We start from the raw sequence: 21,954 nt of genomic DNA, 5'->3' as shown, positions 1-21,954 counted from the left end.
CTGCCTGCTTTAGCACTTACTGCAGGAGATTCAGACACTGCATGCATAAACAACGCAGGGAAAAGAGAAAGAAAAGTTGAAATGCATAAGCCTGCAGGGCAATTGGATGAGGTATGCCCATCAGCCCTGCTTCTGCTCCCAGAGGGGAAGAGGTGACACTCCCCAAGGACTGCAGGCAACTTTGGCAATGCTCTTACTCTGCACTACTTTCAGGGCCCTGAACCCAGCATTATAAAATGCACTGCACGTTTTAGACTCCCAACACGTCAAGCCTAGCCTCAGTTCTCAGGGGTTAACAGTAATAACATCAGAGGATCAATCAAAATACCATGAAAAGTGTTAGAAGATTTTTATTTTATGCCCACTTCTGAATGCCTACGCTCACTTACTAGGTCATTCTATAAATAATGCTAGCATCCACTAACAACTCACCAGGATTTCTTAAAACAATGGATTTACCAACACACCTAGCCAGGCTACTAAATCAACTGCCGTACCCCAACACACCATCAGGCCAAAGTTTCTGGTGTCTGCCCCCGGCAACAGCTATTTCCTGGCATTTTAGAACGTGGAGGAGGGGAGAGAGTCTTAATGACCCCAGAGTGCAGTGCCCCACATAAAGGCGTGGGACTGGAAGATAGCCTTTCCAACTCCAGCATCACAGGTTTTCATTGTTTAACATTAGATTTCACATGCCTTATCTTTGTGTAACTACATGCATTTATTGCAGAAGGCTTTATTCAGACTTTTACAGTCTTTATCTAGCTCCCAGTTTTAAGGAAAAGGTTTTGTGCTGACCTCGGTAACATGTCCCTATTAATTCAGAAAAGAATAACCTGAACTGCCACAATAGAAATGCTCAGGCTCACCGTCCAGTACCCACACACCAGTCTCTATCACAGGCTGAGGCTCACCTTCAGACAAACAAATCCCAAATTCTTCCCTCATGCAGTTATACACAGGTAGGACTTATTGCTGACACCACCAGGATGCACCTGCAGCTCCCAACCAGGCCCTACCCGTACCCAGCCTCTCTCCCCCCACCAGCACCACCACTGCCCACCCCAGCCTCTACAAGAATACAACCGTACAAATTCCGGATCCTCTTGAGCAGGTCTGCACCTTCTGCCCCAAGTCTTCCCCTCTTTCTCCAACCTGTTTCCCCCACAGCCCTGCACGCAGCTCATCCCTTGCAGAGCTGCTGCTCTCCCCTCACACCTTCCAGGCTTCACATCCTACCCCGCCTCTGGCCTCTCCTCCACCGCACACCTCTCCACCAACTCCCACGTCCTCCCCCCGCAAAAACTGTGCCACCCTATCCTGCGCCCGCGCAGTTCTCGCCCCCACCCGAACATTTCACCCCAAGCCACACAGCTCTCTCCCCCGCCAGCCAACACTGTAAAGCCCTGCAGCTCCAAGCTTACCCCACCCCAGAGCCCCCTCTGCCCCCAGAGCCACCCCACCGCCCCAAACTCCTCAGCCCAGCCTTACCCCAGCCCTGCACAGCCCTGCCTGCCCTAGCCCTCACTGCCCTACCCTAACCCCCGGCCCCTCCCAGCCCCCTACCCGGCCTAAGGCCCTACCCCAACCCACAGGGCCTGCTCTCGTCCCAGCCCGACCCCCCGGAGCCGCCCCACAGCCCTCCCCGCCCGCCCAGGCCGGCCCACCTTGTCCATCAGCTTCCAGCACTTCTCCACCATCTTCTTGTCCACGGCGCCGGGCTGGTGCGGGCCGAGGTGGTGATGGTGCGGCTGGAAGGCGTCCTTCATGAGCCCGATCAGCCCCCCAGGGCCCTTCTTCAGCGGCGCCGACATGAGGGCGGCGCGGGGGCGGGGGGCAGCCGCGAGCGCGCCCACACCCGCGCCCGACCCGTCGCCCCCGTCCGGCACCGGGCCGCAGCCCTGCAGGGCAACCGGGCGCGGGGGCGCTCCCGCGGGCAGGGCAGGGCCGGGCCGGGCTGACGGCGGCAGCGGGAGCCGCGGGCGGTGGCGGCGGCGGGGGAGCCCGGTTCTATCGCCGCTCCGCCTTCCGCCCCGGCCACGCCGCGCGCCGATTGGCTGGCGACGCCCGAGACCGCCCCCTCCGCCGGGGAGGAGCCGGCGCCGATTGGTCGGCGGGGGAGGGAGAAGGGCGAGCGGCGGCCCTGCCGGGAGGCCCCGCCCCGTCGCCGTGGGACAGGCGCAGGGAGGTGGCGAGGGCGGCGCGGCGGCCATGTTTGGTGCGGGCGGGCGGGGCGGGGTCACCATGGGAACGGCGAGGGCGGTGCCCGGGCCGCGCTGCCCGGCTCCCGCCGCTCCTCTCCAGGGATGGAGCCGGGCCCCGGCGGCGGTTCGCTCGCCGTGCCCTTCCCCGCGGCCACGGTCTCGCAGGTTGCGAAACAGGATCGTTTCCCCTTTCTAGCAGCCGGGTTCCCTTTTCTTCTTTCGGACCGAAAACGGGGAAGCGGCCCCGGGAACGGCTCTGCGCGGCTGCCGGGCGGACTCTGCCTCCGCCCCGTCCCCCGCGGCTGCTGCCGCCGGCGGGCTCCTCCGCCCTCCCCACCGGCCTGGCGAAACCTCCTCGCCCCGGCCGTGGGAAACCAGAAGCGGGCCCTCCGCCCGCTCGGGCCGCGGCAGGACGAGGGCTGAGCCCGGCCCGGAGCGGGGACAGCACCCCAAACGTGAGCCCCCGGCAGCAGGGCTGCCAGCCCCCGCGGCGGAGAAACCGACCCCACTCCGCAGCCCCCGGGACCACACTCCCGCGATGCAGGGTGCAGGGTGAAAGGTGCAGGATGCAGGATGGAGGATGCAGGAACATCCCGGGCACTGGTCCTGCTGCTGGGACTGTGCTCAGTGGCAGATGCCAGGCAGGAGCAAAGCCAGCCGCAGGGAGCTGAACCAACATCTCCTTCGGAGGGATGAAAATGGGAACAGCTAGTAGCACTGTGGTGCATTTGGAAGGCACCTGGCTGCAGAGGGAGAGGCATCTCCCTCTGCAAAGGCAGGGGAAGGAAAAGCCCACTGGAGCTGCTATCTGCGTTACTTGTAGCCCGGCTCCAACAGATCCCCGGGGGTCACACAGACAGGGTGAGAGCAGACAGAAGAACAGGGAGAGAAAAGGAGATCAGGGAGCAGGTCAGTCTTTTGGCAGAGCTGACAACACCAAACCCTCAGAAGCCCAACATGGGCTCAAAAGTAAGTTCTGTTTCTTCACTGCCTTCAGATCCTCTTTTCAGCCTCTTTTCCCAGGCAGAATACTTCCTTTTCACAAAAGGCAGCTGAGGCCGGTACACAGGTCAGTCAGTTTCACAACACAGGCTTCAAGGAGGAAAGACAAAACCACCAGCAAATGCCGCAGTTTGTCCAGTCTCACTTTGGGGAGCGTGATCGCCCAGAGCTCAGACCTGGAAATTGGACAGCACAGCCTCAGCCTCTGGGGAGCTGGCGTCCACACTGGAGATGAACCCCATGAGAGAGCTCACCTCTTTGCTTCCCCTGCAGCACCCAACAGGTGCGGCACTCTTGCATGGGAGCTGGGATCCCTGGGGTGCCAGGTGTGCAAAGCCACAGCAGCGCGGAAAAGCCCCTGCCTTGGTACATGATCTGCCACAGGAGGTATGTGCCACACTGCTGCTGCTGCTCAGCCCCTGCCAGCCCGGGGCATGGCCGCAGGGCTCTCTGCTCAGGCTGCGGTCCTGCCAACAACGAGGCTGTGCATGCCGTCCCTCTCCTCCCATCCCTGCCCTGGCTGCGCACGGACATCGTACATCAACCTGCTTGTGTCACAGCAAAGCACAGTGCTGCTCTTCACCACCCTGGCTCCAGCGCTGCTTTCTTCCACGAGTCTCTGCTTGGGACCGGGGCTCATGATGAGCACCTACATAGTACATGGCTTGCTGAGGTGTCAGATGAGCAGGACAGCAGGAAGCAGCATGCTGCACCGGATATAGCGAGGAAGCCCTGCATAGATTTGTTATAAAACTCTCTGTCTTGATTTTACTGCCTTTGGTAAAGCTTGGTAAATATTTCTGGGACAGGCAGCTCCTTGTCTGGCTTTAATTACCTGGGCAAATTTTCCTAAGGATTATATTGACCTCAAATATGTCAACATTTATTGAGGCTGTGTTCCTGAGGCTTTTCCCATTAGATGCTAATGGATTCTGGCTAATAGTCAAGCCGGATTGACCACTGGAGGGTGCCCTGGCCAGCTCTGGGATACCACAAGTACCTGGGGAGAGGGCTGGGGAGGGTTACACCAGCTTTGTAGAGCCAAATATAAAAATCACCATGGCCCCAGTCCAAAGAGATCAGGGAACATGCTTGAGCAATTGCATTCCTAACTATCTGCTTCTCTGGGCATGATTCACTCCAAGTCGTGGCTGTATTTACATGTGAGACTTCAAGCAAAGGTACCTTTTGCTTGGGACTGTTCCCTCCCTGCAGGAACGAGGAGTCCGGCACCCCTCTGCAGGGCTCCCACGTGTTTCTCTCCGTCAGGACCCTGCCGGGTCCAGGGACATGCTCAGCACAGTGGCCACTCACCACTGCTGCGCCAGAAAGCCACATCATGCTGGTTCTTTTGAAATCGCTTCCCTCCAGCCTGGCAGCTGGCAGCTGAGAGGTGCCTGTGTGCATCTCATGTGTGGTTGTGGGTGAGAGCAGCATCTAGGTCCCTTGCTGGTTGCTCCAGCCATAGCTGGGCATAAGTGTGTGTTGCCCTTCCCTTCTGTGTGCCCCACACTGCCTGCCAGCCAGCTGCCAGGCCCACACACACACTGATGCCTCCCTGATTGCTCAGCTCTGCATGGCTGGGCAGTGGTTTCAGATGCCTGTGCATTGGTGTGCACAAGGTGCATGCCAGCTTCTGTGTCTGCACAGGGGAATGGTTCCCACCATTGTCCCTGGCCCAGGCCCACCTCATCTGGCTTTCCACACCCAGCCTGCTGCCCTGCCAGCTCCGCCGGCAGGACCATGTGTCCCTGCCAGGCCTCCCTGGGTTGCCCTGGCAGTGGATGGCCCTGCAGCCTCCCCACACACCTGCTCCCTGCTCCCGCTGCCCTGCCCACACAATGAGGTCTGTGTGCAGCTGAAGAACTGCAGGGCACCCAGGAATCACCTGCTTACTCACAGGTATTTGGGGTTAATAGCATCCTGAGCAGAAAAAGCAGTTTAAAATCCTCTCCCTTCCTTCCTCTCCTATTTTATAAAGAAGATCCAAATCCAGCCACAGTCCCCAGGGCAAGACTCACAGCACTGAGGGGAGTGGTGTGCTGGAGGGGAGAGCCAGAGCTGTCACAAAAGTCCCTGGTGTACAGTGCAGCAGCTGCTTACAGAAGCCAGCAATCCTGCAAAGATGGCAGAGAAAGAGAGGAATAATGATGAAAGCAGATGGGAGGTGGTAGGGATGCTGCGGTGAGGCACCCCCCCCTGGAAATGCTTCCCTAGCACACTGCCGAGCTGAAACGAAGGGGAGGTTTCTTGCTATGACGTTCACTATGGTTCAGGCAGGGCTTGGGGCCAGGCATGGGCTTGAGGAAATGTCCACATCCCCCTGGCTTTGGGAGCAGAGAAAGGCTAGGGATAAGTCACTGCTGAGTCAATGTACCAAGGAGATACTGGGCAGGGAATAGCCACCCAGAATGGTTTGGATGGTGCCCTTTGCTGGTACTCATGTTGTGGGTCACCTGCCAGGAAGCACGTTGTTCCCATTGCAGTCCTGTGCGTCTCCAGCTTGCAGTTTCCTGGAGGTACGTGACCTGGCAGGCAAAAGCTGACAATGAAGTGCTCCAGCGGAGGCTGTGGGCCTGGAGAGAAGGCACTGGAGCAGGCACGGAAAGAAAAGCGAGACATTCGTGAAGGTGAGGGCAGAGATGGGAGGGGGCAGTGGGACAGATGCAGGGACCCCGCACCTTGGTGCTGCTGGGGAAAGCCATCCAAGCTTACCCCACCTCTCCCTTTGGCCTTGACTGCTCAGCCCCACAGCACCCTGCTGTTGGCTAGCCCTGTTCCCTCCTGTGCTGTCAGCATGCAAAGGATCTGGACATAGACTTGTTGCACCCCGGATGCCTGTACTCAGCACAGGCAGAGGAGACCACAGAGGCAGAGACTTCCCAGCCTGCAACAGCCATTGCCTTGCCATTTCCGTTAGTGCTCAAGAAGGGGCTGATTTTAGCAGAGGTAAAACCTCAGCCAGAGGTTTGCGGTCTTTGCCACATGCCAAACTCCGTGCTCATTTTCACTCTCCCACGCTCAACAGAGACGTAAAACTTTCCCTCCAGGGCTCCCTCCTGCCCCCCCCACCCCGGCACTGTCACAGCCCTGCCTGGCAGGGAGAGGGTGCACACATGGCTGCTTCTGATGCATCACCCTGCAAGGGGAACCCTCAGGTCAGGCCTTCCTGGAGCCCTTGCCTGGTCACAGGTGCTGGGATCCAAGCACAGGCATCACCTATTTGTCCCTCCTATACTCACCATATTTGTTCCCTTCTCCCTTCCCTGGCTCCCAGAAATGACCCGGCAATACCAGGAGCTGCAGAAGCAGACAGCAGCCCACAGCCAGTGCTTGGAGGCGAAGGTGATCATGAAATGGTCAAGTTTTCAATTTGTAGCGATGTAAGGAGGGGGGTTAGCAAAACCTCCACCTTGGACTTCCAGAGGGCAGACTTTGGCTTGTTCAGGACACTGGTTGAGAGACTCCCTTGGGAGACAGTCCTGAAGGGCAAAGGGGTCCAGGAAGGCTGGACGCTCTTCAAGAAGGAAATCTTAAAGGCCCAAGTGCAGGCTGTCCCCAAGTGTCGCAAGTCTAAAAGGCGGGGAAAATGGCCAGTCTGGATGAATAAGGAACTTTGCATGGGACTTAGGAATAAAAGGAGTGTTTATCACCTTTGGAACAAGGGACAGGCAACTCAGGGGGAGTACAGAGATCTCGTTAGGTTATACAGAGATAAAATTAGGAAGGCAAAAGCCCAGCTGGAGCTCAACTTGGCCACTAACATTAAGGACAACAAAAAAAGTTTTTATAAATACATCAACAAAAAGAAAGCCAGGGAGAATCTCCATCCCTTACTGGATGCGGGGGGTAAAGTTGCAACCAATGACGAGGAGAAGGCTGAGATACTTAATGCCTACTTTGCTTCAGTCTTCAATAGACAGACCAGCTATCCCCAGGGTGCTCAGCCTCCTGAGCTGGAAGATAAGGATGGAGAGCAGAACAACCCACTCATAATCCAGGAGGAAGTAGTCAATGATCTGCTTCTGCGCCAAGACGTACATAAGCCTATGGGGCCGTGTGGGATTCACCCAAGAGTACTCAGGGAGCTGGCAGGAGAGCTCACCAAGCCTCTCTCCATCATTTATCAACTATCCTGGTCAACAGGGCAGGTGCCAGATGACTGGGCAGGCTCCATCTGGAGCCAGATCACTGGCTAATGTGACGCCCATCTACAAGAAGGGTCAGAAGGAGAATCCAGCGAACTACAGGCCCATCAGCCTGACCTCGGTACCAGGAAAGATCATGGAGAGGATCATCTTGAGTGAGCTCTCACGGCAAGTGCAGGGCAGCCAAGGGATCAGGGCCAGACAGCATGGGTTTAGGAAAGGGAGGTCCTGCATAACCAACCTGATCTCTTTCTGTGACCACGTGACCCGCCTTCTGGATGCAGGGAAGGCAGTGGACATTGTCTATGTGGACTTTGGTAAGGCCTTTGACACCATCCCCCACAGCATTCTCCTGGAGAAGCTGGCGAATCATGACATAGACAAGTGTACTCTTCGCTGGGTTAAAAACTGGCTGGATGGCCATGCCCAGAGAGTTGTGATTAATGGGGTGAAATCCTCTTGGCAGCCGGTCACCAGTGGTGTCCCTCAGGGCTCAGTCTTGGGGACAGTTTTGTTTAATATCTTTATCAATGATGTGGATGAGGGGATTGAGTGCACCCTCAGTAAGTTTGCAGACAACACCAAACTAGGTGGGAGTGTTGATCTCCTTGAGGGTAGGAAGGCTCTACAGAGGGACCGGGACAGGCTGGATCGATGGGCCAAGGCCAACTGTATGAGGTTTAATAAGGCCAAGTGCCGGGTCCTGCATTTCGATCACAACCACCCCAAGCAACGCTACAGGCTTGGGGGAGAGTGGCTGGAAAGCTGCCCGGCAGAAAAGGACCTTGGGGTGCTGGTGGAACCAGCTTAACATGAGCCAGCAGTGTGCCCAGGTGGCCAAGAAGGCCAACAGCATTCTGGCTTGTATCAGGAATAGCGTGGCCAGCAGGAGCAGGGAAGTGACCGTGCCTCTGTACTCGGCACTGGTGAGGCCTCACCTCGAGTGCTGTGTTCAGTTCTGGGCCCCTCTGTACAAGAGGGACATTGAGGTGCTGGAGCGTGTCCAGAGGAGAGCGACCAGGCTGGTGAGGGGTCTGGAGACCAGGGCATATGAGGAGAGGCTGGGGGAGCTGGGCATGTTCAGCTTGGAGAAGAGGAGGCTGAGGGGAGACGTCATTGCCCTCTACAGCTCCCTGAAAGGAGGGTGCAGAGAGGTGGGGGCTGGCCTCTTCTCCCAGGTGAATAACGACAGGACCAGAGGAAATGGTCTGAAGCTGCGGCAGGGGAGGTTTAGGTTAGATATTAGGAAGCATTACTTTACTGAAAGAGTGGTCAGGCACTGGAACAGCCTGCCCAGGGAGGGGGTTGAGTCACCATCCCTAGAGGTGTTTAAGAAACGGCTAGATGTGGTGCTTCAGGGCATGCTCTAGTGGCAGAGATTGTAGGTTGTTTGGTTGGACTCAATGATCTTAAGGGTCCTTCCAACCATGAAGATTCTGTGATTCTGTGAAGAGCCTGCAGGAGCAGCTCAGTATGGTCCCCTGACATGCCCGCCCCTCACTGGTGGGTGTGGATGGTGTTTGTTCCAGCGCAGCAAAATGCACTTGGAGCGGGGGCGGGGGGAGGGCAAGAGGAGATGGGAGTCATTCACCTTGTGCTGTCAGCACCGCAGCAGCTGAAGGCAAAGCCTGACCCTGTTCCCAGTGCATCCCTAACCTTGGGAGATGCTGACTGCAAAGGGGATGCTGTGATCCCACCTCTGTCCAGGAGCCTTCTGCCACCCTGGGGATGAGGGGGATTGGGCAGGGGCTGTGCCGCACACTGCCCGCACCCTCTGTGCACTGGTCAGCAGTGCCAGGCTCCTGTGCCGACATGCTCAGTGTCCCCTGCTTCTGTCCCTGTGCCGCACAGCCACCAGGCTCCAGGAGAGCCAGAAGGCCCAGGAGACTGCCAGCCAGGCACTAGCAGAGAGGGACAGGACCATCGCCCAGCTGCAGGGCAAGCTCTATGCCATGGAGAGGGAGTATGAGAAGATCCTCCATGTGAGTGGGGACATGGCTGTGGGTCACTCCCCCTGGCAGCACAGTCCCCCCTCCTCACTATCCACTTTCTCCCATGGTAGCCTGGACCTTGTGCTGGCCAAGACAGAAGAGGCCAGCCAGGACTGGGAAGAGGTAGGAACAACCATCGCTGTAGAGCACAAGGAATGCTTACAGGAGTTCAGTCTCAGCCCCCTGGAGATGTAGCACCCTGGGGCTTCCAGGACAGGACAGGCTCGCAGCCCCTACCTCCCCATCAGCACACCCCCTGTCAGGTTCCCACATCCACTGCCCAACTCCCCAGCTGTCCCCAGGCTAGGTAGGAGAAGATGGGTCCTGTCTGGCCCTAGGATGTACTGCTAAGTCACATTTCTCTCCATAACATCAGCACATGAACAGCAGTGTGGACTTGTCCTTTAATCACACCCCAAATGGGTAATGCAGGAACAGTGCTGTGATGGGTGGTGGGCACTCACTGCCCATAGGTTCACAGGGAGAATGAGAGGAGGAACACATGAGAGATGTTCATGCAGGGGCAGACCTGAGCCAACAGGCTGAGAGGTGGGGGGTTACTCCAGTGCCCCATCAGCCTCTGCTGCTCCCTTTCCCCTTCACACAATGGCCTGAAGGCCAGCCCTGGGCTGAGCCAAGCCTCATGCTACCCAGTCCCCTGGGTCATGGCATGGAGGGCAGTGCCTCAGCTCTCCCGGTAGCTCCCAGAGCCTGGAGATGGGCAAGGGCTTCGGTGCAATGTCCCTAGATACCCCTGGAGGTAGCTGGGCAGGCAAAGACACACATATCTGTCTTCAGGTTACAAGAAGCCATCGCCATGGTTAATAAAAGCTTGGAGCCAGCCTTGGTCAGTGGAGATGAATCTCTGGGAGCTGTAAGCCCCATCATGGGCATGGAGACACAGCAGCTATGCATGCAACAGCCATGCTGAGCAGCACCGTGCTTTCTGGGGAGCCGGGCAGGAGGCACCATGGGGCTGGATGTGGCCTGAGTCGAGGCACTGTATGGGAGAGCCTGTCCGGAGGCAGGGTGGTCCTGAGCCGCTAGAATGCCTGGTGCAGCCTCCTGTGCTCCTCCTGGCGCAGGCTCTGTGGAGACACAGCGGGAGTATTGTGGGCAGCACACATCCACCCACCCCACCCCACTCCACCCTTGCCCCATGGGCAGGTTGGAGGGATCTTTCTGCCTTTCCCCTGTGGCCAGGGGACCACACAGCCCCCTCCCTGCCAGGGAAATCCTAGGACAGGCAGGGCAGGAGTGTGCCAGGACTCAGAGCAGTGCCAGGCTGTGAACAGCACTGGCAAGAGAGGTTACCTGTGTGATCTCTATACTGTTGGCAGCAGCCACCAGCCAGGACCCAGGTCCCTTTGGTCCCACCTCAACATGACAGAGTCCAGGGGACACACTGGGAGAGGGCAGGGAGGGCCTGCGGGAGCCTGAGGCAGGGTCACCATCCACAAAGAACAGCAGAGGGGACAGCCCGATCTGGAAGAGCAGAAGAGTGATTGCCATACAGCTCCTGGTGCTTCAGGGCAAGCCAGATCCCCCAGAGAGGACCTCACTGCGCAGGCCTGGGGACAAGGTACGCATCCCACCATCCAGCTTTGCAGCATCCCATGGGTCCCCAACCAGGGTGGGACCACGCTGGGTCCCCAAAACCTACCGACTGGTAGAACTCATCACCAGCAGGGTCGATGACCAGCAGCGTCACCTGGTCATCACGGGCACGGATCCTGAGCACTGTCTGCTGGTGGTCCAGCCCCTCAATGCTCTCACCATTCACAGCCAGGAGACGGTCCCCCTCCTTCATCCCTGCCTGCTCAGCTGGCAGCCCCGCATCCACATCCCACAGGAACTGGCCTGCCACAGAGGGAGGGTGGAGAGATGCTCACAGAGGCATTCAGCCAGAGGGGAACTGCTACTGCAGACCCCCTGTGCAGGTGGGGACAGGGTCCTGCCATGGGCAGAAGGCTTGCAGCTATTCCCGACCCTCTGACATGTCTTGCTCAGGTACAGACCCCTCAACCCCCTCACCTATGGCCCCTGAGATGCAATCATCTTCCTTGAGCAGAAACCCGTAGCCAGCTGGACCCTTCACCATGTGCAGCTCCCGGACCTTGAAGGGGAGCCAGGAGGTGTCCGCCAAGGCAGCTGTGATCTGCAGACCCCGCAGGCGGTAAAACTCCTCCACGGCACTGGATGCCACCAGCAGTGTCACCTTGTTGCCACTCTGCTTAAGCTGGATGGGAAACGCAGGGTGCTCAGTGACGTTGCTGGCCCCACTCCCCCACCCACCCGCACCAGGACCACATACCTTTCTGGCGAGCTGTGCGTGTGAGTAGCTCCTCACGCTGGCTCCGTTCAGCTCCAGGAGCCAGGAGCCTGGTGGCACCCCTGCCCTCTCTGCTGGCCCATCCTGCCGCACCGACAGCTGGAAGGTGCCCTTCACGCCTGCAGGAAGGAGAAGAGGCAGTCTGGGGTGACCAGGGTGCTGCATCAGGGAGGCTCACGGCACCAGCATCCTGCTGCCTGCTTTACCTTCTGGACCTGACACACTGAAGCCAAAACCACTTCTGTCCCGCGTGATGTGGCAGAGGCGCGGGCGGATGTCAGCCGGCAGCATCTGGGACAGGTCCCTGCCCAGGACTTTGGCTGCTTCATAGGAGCCACCATCCAGCACCGCCAGTAGGACCTGGTTCCCACTGGCCTTGATCTTCTGCACCACCTGGAAGGACCCAGGCTGTGAACTCTGGGCAGGGCACCCCTCCAGCCACAGCCTATGGGATCAGGGCCCTGGAGGGCAGCAGGGTCCCGCACCCTCTGTGACACTAGCCAGAGTGGACCTGGGCGTTCCCACAACCCCGCGTGCTCCCAGCTTACCGTGCGGTGGTCCATGTGGTCTACAAAGTGGCCGTTGACCTGGAGGAGCCGGTCACCATCCTGCAGTCCCCTGCGCTGGGCCAGCCCCCCCAGCTCAACCTGCCGGATGACGTGGCCCTGGCAGCCCAGCTCCTCATGGAGGCAGAAGCCAAAGGTCTCCGTGCTGTCCTTGCTCAGGAGGTAGAAGCGGGGCTCCCCCACGCCTTCACCATCTGCATCAGGGCACAGTCCATGAGCTGGGCCCTGCAGGGATCCTAACACAGGTTCTCTACCCCACCCCAGGCTGGGATCCCCGCTTCTCTGCTGTCTTACACGTTAACCTCCCCACAGCTCCCTGGTGTTAGAGAGCCCAGGACCCCAGTGATGCCCAGCTGCCAGAACCCATGCTGACAGAGACGAGGGTATTTACCCGTGTCCTCAGCCAGCGACAAGGCAGGGTTGTCGATCCCATCTTTGGGGTTAAATTCAAATTTTCTGCAATGATAAAGGGTGGGAGAGGCTGCATTAGTGCAGTAGCATGGCTGTGGGGAGCCCCGTTCCTCCCAGAAAGGGCCAGCTGAGGCCACAGCTCCAGTCCCTCCTCTTCCTTGCGGAAAGCCAGGAGGGGATATCCCTCTTGGACTGTCCCCACATCTCTCCTGAGTTAACAACTCAGAGAAGACCTTCTTGGGACAGGCAGCTGGGATTGGCAGCCGTGACCCACACCACCTCAGCTGAGGATGCGCCCCAGCATAGCCCGGTTGTGTGGCCATGAGCCCCAGGAAGCCCCTGGCCAGAGGGAGCTCAGCACTTACATGATGGACTTCTTGTCACCCTCGAGCCCTGCAGAGGGAGAGGAGAGGTCAGTGCTGGAGGTGGTGGGCCAGGAGCAGACCCCACGCTCTTGATCACTCAGGGCTTGTCCATTTGCAGGCTGAGTACGCCACACCAGGTGAGGTGGGTTTGCCAAGTCCACGCAGCCTCACCAGCCCCTCTGCCTGCATTGCATTTCAAAGCAGTAGGACACCTGCTGCTGGGGTCCAATGGGCACCCACTCAGCCCAGCGGGGTCCTGCAGCACTGGGGGCAAAGTAGGCCCAGGCAGCAGTATGCAGATGGAGTTTAGTCCTAGGGGTTTACAGAGCTTCTGAGTGAGGGATAAGAAGGGTCACCAGGGTCCCAGAGAGCTGGCTGGAGCAAGGAGATGGAGACAGAGTCCTTCCCCTGTGCACCTCCCCATAAAACTCCTCCCCACCTCTTCCAGCACAAGGACCCCCAAGCCCAAGGAGAGAAGATTCCTGCCAAGCACCCCCATTTTCCTGGATGCCTCTAGCTCCTTTCCATAGCCTGCCTGGGCTCTGACATTGCCTTGCTCCTTGCGGAAACAGGGCCTGGAGACATGCGTGTGGCGAAGGGTCTCTGCAAGCCCCGCTGCCCCGGCACATACCTTTTGTTTGCTTCATGGCTGCAGGGTATGCGGGAGGGAGCAAGGTACAGGATGAAGTGGCAGGGAAGTTTCACCGCCTCTTCCAAGACGCCCCAGGTTTAATGGTTAAACAGCCCAGACGTCTCCCCTGCCCTCCCAGCCCTGGGGCACTGCCAGCCCTTGCCCAGCAGAGCTGGGAGCAGGGATCAGCACCCTGGGACACCCAGCTTGGGAACAGATCCTGGCATCCCAGTTTCCAGCTGCCACCAAGGGCCCCATCCTAGCCCCGTGAGATGGGGAAGGGCCAGAGCCCTCCACTCCAACTGCTGCAGGGACGGCTGCAGCAGCACCTCCGCTCTCCGCCCCCAGGAAGGGCCCGCAGAGGAGATTGAGTCTTGGCACTAGTGTGCTTTAGTGGGAACAAAGAAGTGCGCTTTAATGCTACCAAAGGTTTCACAAGCAAGCCTGAGTCCTGCCCCTCTGCCACTGCTGTGGCTCATGGCCAGGCCAGCAGTGGCCAGAGTGCAGGAGCTGGGTCTCTGCAAGCCCAGAACAAGAAGTCACATTTGCTCCTGGCCTGGTCTCTGTACAGTTCTCCCACACTTCAGCCTTGCCTGCAGGTGAGGGCTGAGCCCCACATACCCAGCACCTTTGACAGCCTTGGTAGCACACGACCGCTAGGCATCTCCATGCGGATAAGGGCACAGGGGGTGTGCTGCCGGGGCACACTCTGATATTTCCTCCCCAGCAGCACTGCTCCCTCCCTGGCCGGGTGGATGCTCAGCAGGTCAGAGGGTCCCATGCTGCAGTTTCCCCAGCATCTTCTTGACTTCACTCTCGACTCGTAGGAACTTCGCTTTCCTCCAGGGGTTGGCAGTCTGTCTCCGGCTGCTCTCCAGGTCCTGCAGGATGAGGGCAAGGTGCTGCCGAACCCGCTCGCGGTCCCAGAAAGGCAGGTTCCTCTGCACCACGTTCAGGATATGGGACCAGTAGTCGGAGACATCAGTGCCTGCTGTAAGGAAGACCAGTGCCCTGACGCCATCCTGGTCCATGCGCAGGCTGTGGAGAGCCTGCTTGCCGTCTTCACTGATGTCATTGAAATACAGACTGTGGGTTGAGAGAAAAGGAGTAGGAAACACTGTGAGGGCTGGGAGGCAAGACACAGAGGCAGACAGGGGCTCCCTGTGGACTGCCACAGGGAGGGACACTGGCTCAGAGGCATTGCCTGTAAAATGGAAGAGATGGGGCACGGGGAACTCACTGCACTTTGTCCAGCGTCGCGTGCTTTTTGGCCACCTCCACCACGTGCAGGGCAGCTGCGTCCGTCAGGGAGTTGTAGCCCAGGTTGAGCTCCTGGAGGTGTTGGTTCTCAGCCAGGTGCTGAGCAATGACCTCGGCGCCCCGATCCCCAAGCGTGGTATGCAGCAGGGACAAATGGGTCAGTGAGTGGTTGCCTGCCAGTGCCTCGGCCAGGTATTGTGCCCCCTGCTCACCCACGGGGTTATTTGCCAGCCTGTGGACACAAGAGCTCATGGCACTGCCAAGGCCAGGCAGGGGGCCCAGGTGCAGGGCACATGGTGAGCAGCAGAAACAGTTGCATGCAAAGACAGAGGCAGTACTCACCGCAGTTTGCTCACCACACACTTGTCATGCAGGAGCAGGTCACGGATTTCCTTGCAGGCGTCAGAGCCCAGGCTGTTGAGCTGCAAACTGATGCAGAGCAAGACATGGAGGTGGCAGGACCGAAATGGCTGTTACCTGTGGGGCTGCCAGCCCTGCTCTCTCCATTTCCCCTGGGCCTCCCTATCACCATCCTACCTGGGCTCCCCAGACAAGGCCACACAAGGCTTCCTCTCCAAAAGAATGCATACTGAAACTGCACCAGAGCTTGGGTAGCATCAGCCAGCAGAGCCAGTGCCAGCAGGAGCAAGGCAGGGGAAGGGGGTGCAGGGTCTGCAGGGGATGGGTGAAGGTCTGAGGGGGGATCAGGACCCCACCAAGCCCTCCTGAGCATCTGGAGGAAGGAAATGCTGCACAGCCCCGCTGCACAGCCGAGTCCATCTGTGCTGAGCACGGCTCGCCACCCCCTGGGCGCCAGGAAGACTGCAGTTCCACAAATGGACTGGAACGCAGCCCAGCCCTTTGCGCAGCCCAGACTCCCACCCTTGCGCTGCGTATCTCCTGCCCAGAGCTAGCAGCAGCAGAGCTAGCTACAGGGGAATACTGGGTGGCTCCGGTGGGGCAAGCAATGGGAGGGACCTGGGTCAGCCAGGGGAGCTGGCAGTCCAGCTTGTGGTACCAGATGCAGAGAGCTGCCAAAGAGTCCTACGGGAGGGCGTGTTGGGACTGCAAATCCCAGCATGCAGTGCTGGGTTGCTCCAGGAGTGTTGCATGTTGGAAGCTGTAGTCCCCTATGTCTGCACTGAGGATAAACAGGGGCACGCATGCCCTTCCCTGCCTTTGCCATACTTGGGCTCCGAGTGTGTTCCTGTGATGGGCAGAGGTGAGGGAGAGCCCAATTTTTGAGCACTGCCCACAGGCAGAAGAAGGTGGTACTCACTGGAGAGCTTTGCATCGCAGAAGGACAGGGAAGAGGATCCTCAAGCTGCTTGTGTCAAGGTTGCAAGAGGTCAGGTTCAGCTCCTCCACCTCATGGCACGTGGTGCCCATGACAGACGCCAGGACAGAGCACTTGAGAGGGGTCATCCTGACGGATGAGAGGTTGACTGTCCGGAGGGAGCGGATGGCCTCAGCTGTGAAACGCTCATTCTGGAACTCATGCAGGAAGAAGAGGTAGTCCATCAGCTCGGAGGGGGGAAGCCCCTTGCGGCTGTTCCTGATGACTGTCTTCTTCATGGCCTTGGCGATTTCAAAGGCTGCCAAGTTCTTGATGGAGCAGCCCAGCTGCTCCAGGATGGCGCGATTACGGCGGGACAGTATCCCACCCATGAAAATGGGGAAGAGCTCAAAGACCTCGTCATCACGGGCCTCATCAGGGTGGTGCATGGGGCCCTCCATGCCCAGGATGCTGGAATTGATCTGGTCCAAGACATCATCGTTGTAGTAGTCCTCCTCTTTGAACAGCTCCTCTGCCATGGTGTGGGCAATAGCATCCCGGTCCTTACTGCTCAGCCGGGAGAAGTAGCGAGGGAAGATTTTGAGCAGGTTGAAGAGCACTGGCAGAAAGCGCAAGGGCAGTACCTTGGAGATGATACTCATAACAACGGCAACATCTTCACTCACCTTCCCAATGACCTCTGACAGCTCCTTCCCCACCCTCTGTGCCAGGGTCTTCTTCTCACCCAGTACCACATACAGGGCTGCCAGGTACTCCTGCATAGCAGGTATGGTAAAGACAAAGGTGTGCTCTTTGCCTGGCTGCACACATGGAGTGAGGAAGAAGCGGAAGACATCGCTACGGAAGACCTCCAGGAGGTTGAGCTCACTTTCAGTCTTCATCTCCACCTCAAAGCACTGCTGCAGGTCATCCTCTGAGAAGCAGGTCTTGCGGGACATCACCCCTTCGTAGGCCAGCTTACCCACCATCTTGGCCACGTACTTCATCATGGAGATGTTGGTGGGGTCAGTGCTGTCCAGCACCTCCCCACTGAAATTGAGCCTCAGGAAGCTGGTGTAGATGCCAGTCAGGGTCTGGCTGGGAGGCACTGTCCTGGTGAAGTAGAGGAAGTGCAGCGTGGTGCACACCAGCCAGCAGTAAGAAGGCAAGAAGCAGGCAGCAGCTATTTGGTTGTGGCGCTCCAAGTTCCTCGACAACATCTCCACCAAGTTTTCCTGCTCACCTGAGCTGCTACTAACACTGTTCTCTCCACTGCAGCCAGGCTGGCTGAGACGCATCTGGAAGTACATCTTCTGCAGGTTGGTGTCGGAGAAGCCACAGATCTCGGCGTAGCGGCCCACATACTTGCCGGGGATCCGGCGCACTGCCGATGGGCGCGTGGTGACAATGATGCTGGCCTGGAAGCAGAGGGCTAGGTGAGTTTGGAGTTGCTCCCTCTGTGGCACTCATCTAAGCTCAGCAGGGTCCCAGGAGTGTAACCCACATATACGTACACAAGGATCACACCACCCAGGGGCTGGGGTTCAAGAAGCTGCTATGCAAAGGGTGTTGGTTCAAATCTGGCCCAGTCAGAGGGTACAGAAGAGCTTTCCCCATCCCCTGCTAGACATATATCATGTCTGGAAGACCACAGACCAGCAGACTTCCTTCTTTGCCTTACCAGGACTTGTCTCTCACAGAGACAAATCAGTAACAGTGACATGAGGTGACCTTGGTGAGTCCCTCCAGGAAGGGAGGCTGCCTGTCTGCTCACTGCCAAGCTGGACTACAAACAATTAGCACAATGGCCATGCCTGCAAAGCCCCAGGGCTCACCCCCAGCCTTTCTCCAGCGTGAAGGAGCTGGAGAGAAACACTGACCTCTGGCAGGAGGTATTTTCGCAGCAAGTTGACCACAATGGCAGAGGGAGGCACAGGCTCATTAGGGTCACAGCACAGCTCTGTGCCAGCCAGACGGAAGTCCAAGTTGAGGCGCTCCAGGCCATTGAGAATGAAAAGCACCTTGAGGTTGGAAGTGCCCAGCATTGGCATCACATCCCGGAGGTGCTGATACTTCTTGGTTATGAGGCGTCGCAGGGAGATGGGGGCATGACTATGGGACAGGTCCTCGCAGGAGAAGGGGATGACCAGTTCGAAGCGGGGTAGGAGACCATGGCACCAGTCCACCACCATCTTCTTGATGAGGGTGCTCTTCCCTGTGCCCACAGTGCCGTACAGCACCACATTCTTCACCTGCTGCCCACAGGCATCCACATCAAAAAGGTTCTGGAGGCTGATAACCTGACTGCAGGGCTGCTGGAGCTGGTTCTGGATGGTTAGGTCAGGCGAGGGCTTCAGAATCTCCTCCAGGGAGCTCTCCCGGATCACTGGGTCCACATGGACTGCGTCCAGCGAGAAGGAAGGGCCGAACTGCCTTTCCTCATTGGGCTGGTGGCTGAACCATGCAGACAGGCTCTTCTGGTGTTTCTTGATGGCATCTAGGAAGAGAGAGGTGTTTGACAAAGCAAGGGCTTCTCATTATCAGGGGACTGGGAAAGCTGCCTGCCCCAAGCCACTGCAGCAAGGTGGCTGCAGAGAGGAGGACAGAACCCAGTTCTTGCTGACCCTCACACTGCCCGGGACTGCAGTTGCCCCCAGTCTGCTGTGTAAAACTGTCCATCCTCTTCAGCACAGGGCTGCAAGCTTACCAGAAGAGGCCACATTCCTCAGCTGGGACAGGCCGTGGCCAGAGGATCTGGGCTGGATGGAGCGCTCATGGGACCCTCCCTGGTAGCGAACAGAGCCCCTGCAAGAGATGGGAGAGTGTCAGGAGGAGGGCAGGGGCCAGCAGCTCCAAGCCCTGCCTGGGCAGGGTAAGCAGATCACAAGTGAGTGCTGTGGAAAGTGCTGAGTAGAGCCAGCTCACCCCTTCTGTCCTCTGCACCAAGGGAGGGCACAGGGCTAGGGCAAGGACACGGCTAGGAAATGAAGATAGGTCAGCAAGCCATGTGCTGTGCATCCCCAGCAAACCCGTGGCAAGGCAGAGAAGTTGGGTAGAATTCAGAGCGGGCAGGGAGTTGGGTCTGGGTTGTTTTCTAGGTGGAGGCAAAGCAGTGTCTCTGCCCGCAGAGTCCCGATGGTCCCAAGGCAGCCAGCTCAGCCACCCAGGTGCCATGGAGAACAGCCACAGGGCAGAATGGACCAGGCCCCAGCTGTGTGGCACTGTACCTGGGGAAGGAGATGCTGCTAGCATGAAGGATCTTCCTGAGGAAGGTGCTGCCTGCAGTGCCTGGGGGGAAGAAGAATGCACATGGTCAGAGATGGCCTTCTCCAGCCCAGCAAAGCTAACACCACCAAGCTCATTGGCTTGACATCTTGCTGGGGTGATTCACAGGCTGCACAGACTCCACTGTGCAGCTGGGGAGGGATGTCCACTAGGGACAGGGCTTCCCTAGGCGCAGGACAGATTCAGGGTCACAGAGCACAGACCCCCAAGCACAGAGCCCAGCTCACCTGGCACTGAAGCAGCACACAGATACACACTCCGGGTCCCACTGCTCCCAGGCAGGGATCGACGCAGCTGCGTCCAGCTGCCCCAGGGCAGGCAGCTCTGGCATTGAATGGCCCGTGACATCCTCTGTCTGAAAGAGAGGAGACAGCCCACGAGGCAAGCTGGGTGCCTGTACCAGCCCAGCTTTGCAGCCTGAGGCTGTACCTACACCCACATAAGCCCCAGGTGTGCCCCAGGGTTGCCCTGTGGTGGCCTGCCCTGCTGAGCAGCGCTGTCCCCCAGCGGGCAGCCCTTGCCATGTCCTTAGCAGCCACTGAGCCCTTTTGCCACGTCCTGCAACACGGAGAGATGCTGAGCACAGCTGCCTCCCATTTTAAGCAGCCAGGAAGGCTGCAGCCAGCGGTAGCCAGGACACAAGCGGTCAGGGGGCTGTGGGGGCTGGTCCCTCCAGGCTGCATTGTGTGATTTTTCCAAGGCAAAGCACCCGTCTACAGCAGTAGATGAGGGGCTTAGCAGGTCTGGGGTGCCCAAGAAGCTGTCCTGCATAGGCTTGGCTCTGTGGGGCAGAGCAGGATGAGGTGAGCAGCTCTGCTCCCCAGGGATGTGGCACAACAGCACCCTGCCCAGCCTTACCTGCCCTGATATGGTCCAGTCCGGCAGAACCGGCTATGCCGGCACTGACTCAAGTTCCCACCCCAGCTCAGCAGGGTGATCCTTCAGGAGCACGGATTGCGTTCATGGTTCCCAACATCCTAAGAAACTGAGGCACAGGGGGAGGGTGTCAGCAAACCCCAGCAGATAGGAAGGAGCAGTGTGCAAATCTCTCTGCGTTTAGCTAGGGGAGGACGAGCAGAGTGACAGCTTGCCCACAGCTCCCAGAGCCTGGGCTTTTTGCAGTCCCTCATCATATTATCCCAACGGAGAAACTGAGGCACAAGGGTGGGGGCAGTGGAGTTGACCTTGAACCTTGGTGTCCTGACCTTGATGCCTTTGCAGCAAGTGAACCCCGATGCACCCCATGCCCAGCTCCCGGTCCCTTCCCAGCCCCCTCTGCCGCTCAGGGCATGCTGCCAAGTGGAGGCCCCCATGCCGCCCGCCTGCTGCAGTCCCCCTTCAGGGAGCCCTGCCGCATGCCTGGCACGCACGTCCTCACTCTCTCATTACTGCGGCCTCCCGCCTCCCTGCTTCTGTATCCGGAGGGACAGAGTGGCGGAGGCACTGGCGGTGCAGGGACTTGGAGCCCAGGGCAATGGTGAGGCAGGCACTAAGCAAGGAGAGGGTGATGGCCACGCCGTAAGTGGCAGGTTACCTCCAGCAGAAGTCTTTGCCAGGGAGGCTGAGCCCACAGCTCCCTGTGGTTGTGCTGCCAGGCGCTGAGCCTGTGGGGCCGGCGGAGAAGAGCCCGGTGCTGCTCAGCCACCTCCTTCCATCCCTGTCCTGGGAAGAGGCTCCTCTCCGGAGGTGGCTGTTTTGCAGCCGTAACTTCCTGCAACGCTGTCCTGTCCCGTCCTGCCCCGCGCACAGCGGCTGCCAGCTCCGCCGAGCGTGGTGAGGAGCGCAGCCACAGCCCCGCTTCAGGGACGTGGCAGAGAGGCCAGCAGGCACAATGGCAGGGAACAACACCTGTACCCCCAAACACAGGGTCACACACGGTGTGGGGGTGGTCTTGGGGTCTTCCCAGCAGTGCTACAAGGGGGGGTTTCCTCTGGACACATCTGGTGGCTCTGCATGCCCAGCTGGTGCCCGGCTGTACAACAGGATCCCGCAAGGACAAGCCCTGCTCTGGAGTGAAATCCCCCTGTGCCCAGCTGCCGCCACCTCACAGAGCGTGGTGCAGGGAGCAGGACAACAGCAGCCCAACAGGGAAAAGAGCCCAGAGTAAGCTGTGCTGGCCGGACAGCCCAGCACTGCCTGGTGTTCCCTGGCTGTGTAACACACATTCATGGACATGCACACACACACAGACATACATACCTACCCTCTCCCCGCTTGCAGATCTGCTCGGGAAACCCGGTAAGGTGGTGCTGAAACCAGAGCCCAGCAGTGTGTCTGCAGGGCTGTGCGCACCCTGCTCAGTCCCTGGGTGCTGTCCCGGCAAGCGCCAGCCCACCCCAGCCAGCCACAGGCAGTGCTGAGCCAGGGGTGCTGGGGCCAAGGGTTCACACCCAGCTAACCCTGGGGGCCACGCTCACACGAACACGCATGTCCCTGCACACCTTTGCACACACTCGGTGCCTGTCCCCAGCAATGTGTGCAGC

At 58.7% G+C, this 21,954-nt stretch overlaps 4 protein-coding genes across 7 annotated transcripts in view; 1 reads left to right on the top strand and 3 right to left on the bottom strand.

Moving 5' to 3' along the window:
- Window positions 1–2,038, bottom strand: part of CBL (Cbl proto-oncogene) — a 44,425-nt gene extending 42,387 nt beyond the window's left edge. Inside the window, exon 1 of the mRNA XM_063355243.1 lies at window positions 1,668–2,038. Coding sequence (XP_063211313.1) covers window positions 1,668–1,814 — 147 coding nt within the window. The 5' untranslated portion in view covers window positions 1,815–2,038. The remainder of the gene's footprint in view (window positions 1–1,667) is intronic.
- Window positions 2,039–5,331: 3,293 nt separating this feature from the next.
- Window positions 5,332–9,540, top strand: DRC12 (dynein regulatory complex subunit 12 homolog). Its single transcript, XM_063355504.1, is given in 7 exon segments — window positions 5,332–5,390; window positions 5,693–5,786; window positions 5,788–5,836; window positions 6,484–6,565; window positions 8,809–8,825; window positions 9,206–9,332; window positions 9,408–9,540. Coding segments are annotated over 7 exon segments (561 nt in total).
- Window positions 9,541–10,247: 707 nt separating this feature from the next.
- On the bottom strand, window positions 10,248–14,431 carry NHERF4 (NHERF family PDZ scaffold protein 4). 3 transcript variants are annotated; one of them, XM_063355547.1, is made up of 10 exons: window positions 14,272–14,431; window positions 13,020–13,047; window positions 12,635–12,699; window positions 12,226–12,437; window positions 11,884–12,070; window positions 11,660–11,796; window positions 11,380–11,584; window positions 11,009–11,205; window positions 10,660–10,830; window positions 10,248–10,433 (listed from the first exon to the last, which is right to left on the bottom strand). In XM_063355547.1, the coding sequence occupies exons 1-10, from the start codon at window positions 14,429–14,431 to the stop codon at window positions 10,389–10,391; spliced, it is 1,407 nt and encodes a 468-aa protein (XP_063211617.1). In that variant the 3' UTR covers window positions 10,248–10,388. The 3 variants fall into 3 exon arrangements, with proteins under 3 accessions (XP_063211617.1, XP_063211618.1, XP_063211616.1); XM_063355548.1 differs by lacking the exon at window positions 14,272–14,431 and adding an exon at window positions 13,651–13,891; XM_063355546.1 differs by lacking the exons at window positions 13,020–13,047; window positions 14,272–14,431 and having other exon boundaries at window positions 12,635–12,977.
- NLRX1 (NLR family member X1) lies at window positions 14,037–21,909 on the bottom strand. Of its 2 annotated transcripts, none has more exons than XM_063355539.1 (10): window positions 21,671–21,909; window positions 20,330–20,456; window positions 19,699–19,826; window positions 19,414–19,474; window positions 18,894–18,991; window positions 18,067–18,683; window positions 16,190–17,604; window positions 15,253–15,339; window positions 14,891–15,142; window positions 14,037–14,736 (listed from the first exon to the last, which is right to left on the bottom strand). In XM_063355539.1, the coding sequence occupies exons 3-10, from the start codon at window positions 19,817–19,819 to the stop codon at window positions 14,418–14,420; spliced, it is 2,970 nt and encodes a 989-aa protein (XP_063211609.1). In that variant the 5' UTR covers window positions 19,820–19,826; window positions 20,330–20,456; window positions 21,671–21,909; the 3' UTR covers window positions 14,037–14,417. The 2 variants fall into 2 exon arrangements, with proteins under 2 accessions (XP_063211609.1, XP_063211608.1); XM_063355538.1 differs by lacking the exon at window positions 21,671–21,909 and adding an exon at window positions 21,006–21,194.
- Between the last annotated feature and the right edge of the window lie 45 nt (window positions 21,910–21,954).

The sequence above is a fragment of the Chroicocephalus ridibundus genome, chromosome 18 (genome assembly GCF_963924245.1).
Source record: "Chroicocephalus ridibundus chromosome 18, bChrRid1.1, whole genome shotgun sequence".
Classification (NCBI taxonomy): Eukaryota; Metazoa; Chordata; class Aves; order Charadriiformes; family Laridae; genus Chroicocephalus; species Chroicocephalus ridibundus.
This window is presented reverse-complemented; position numbering and strand designations above follow the sequence as displayed.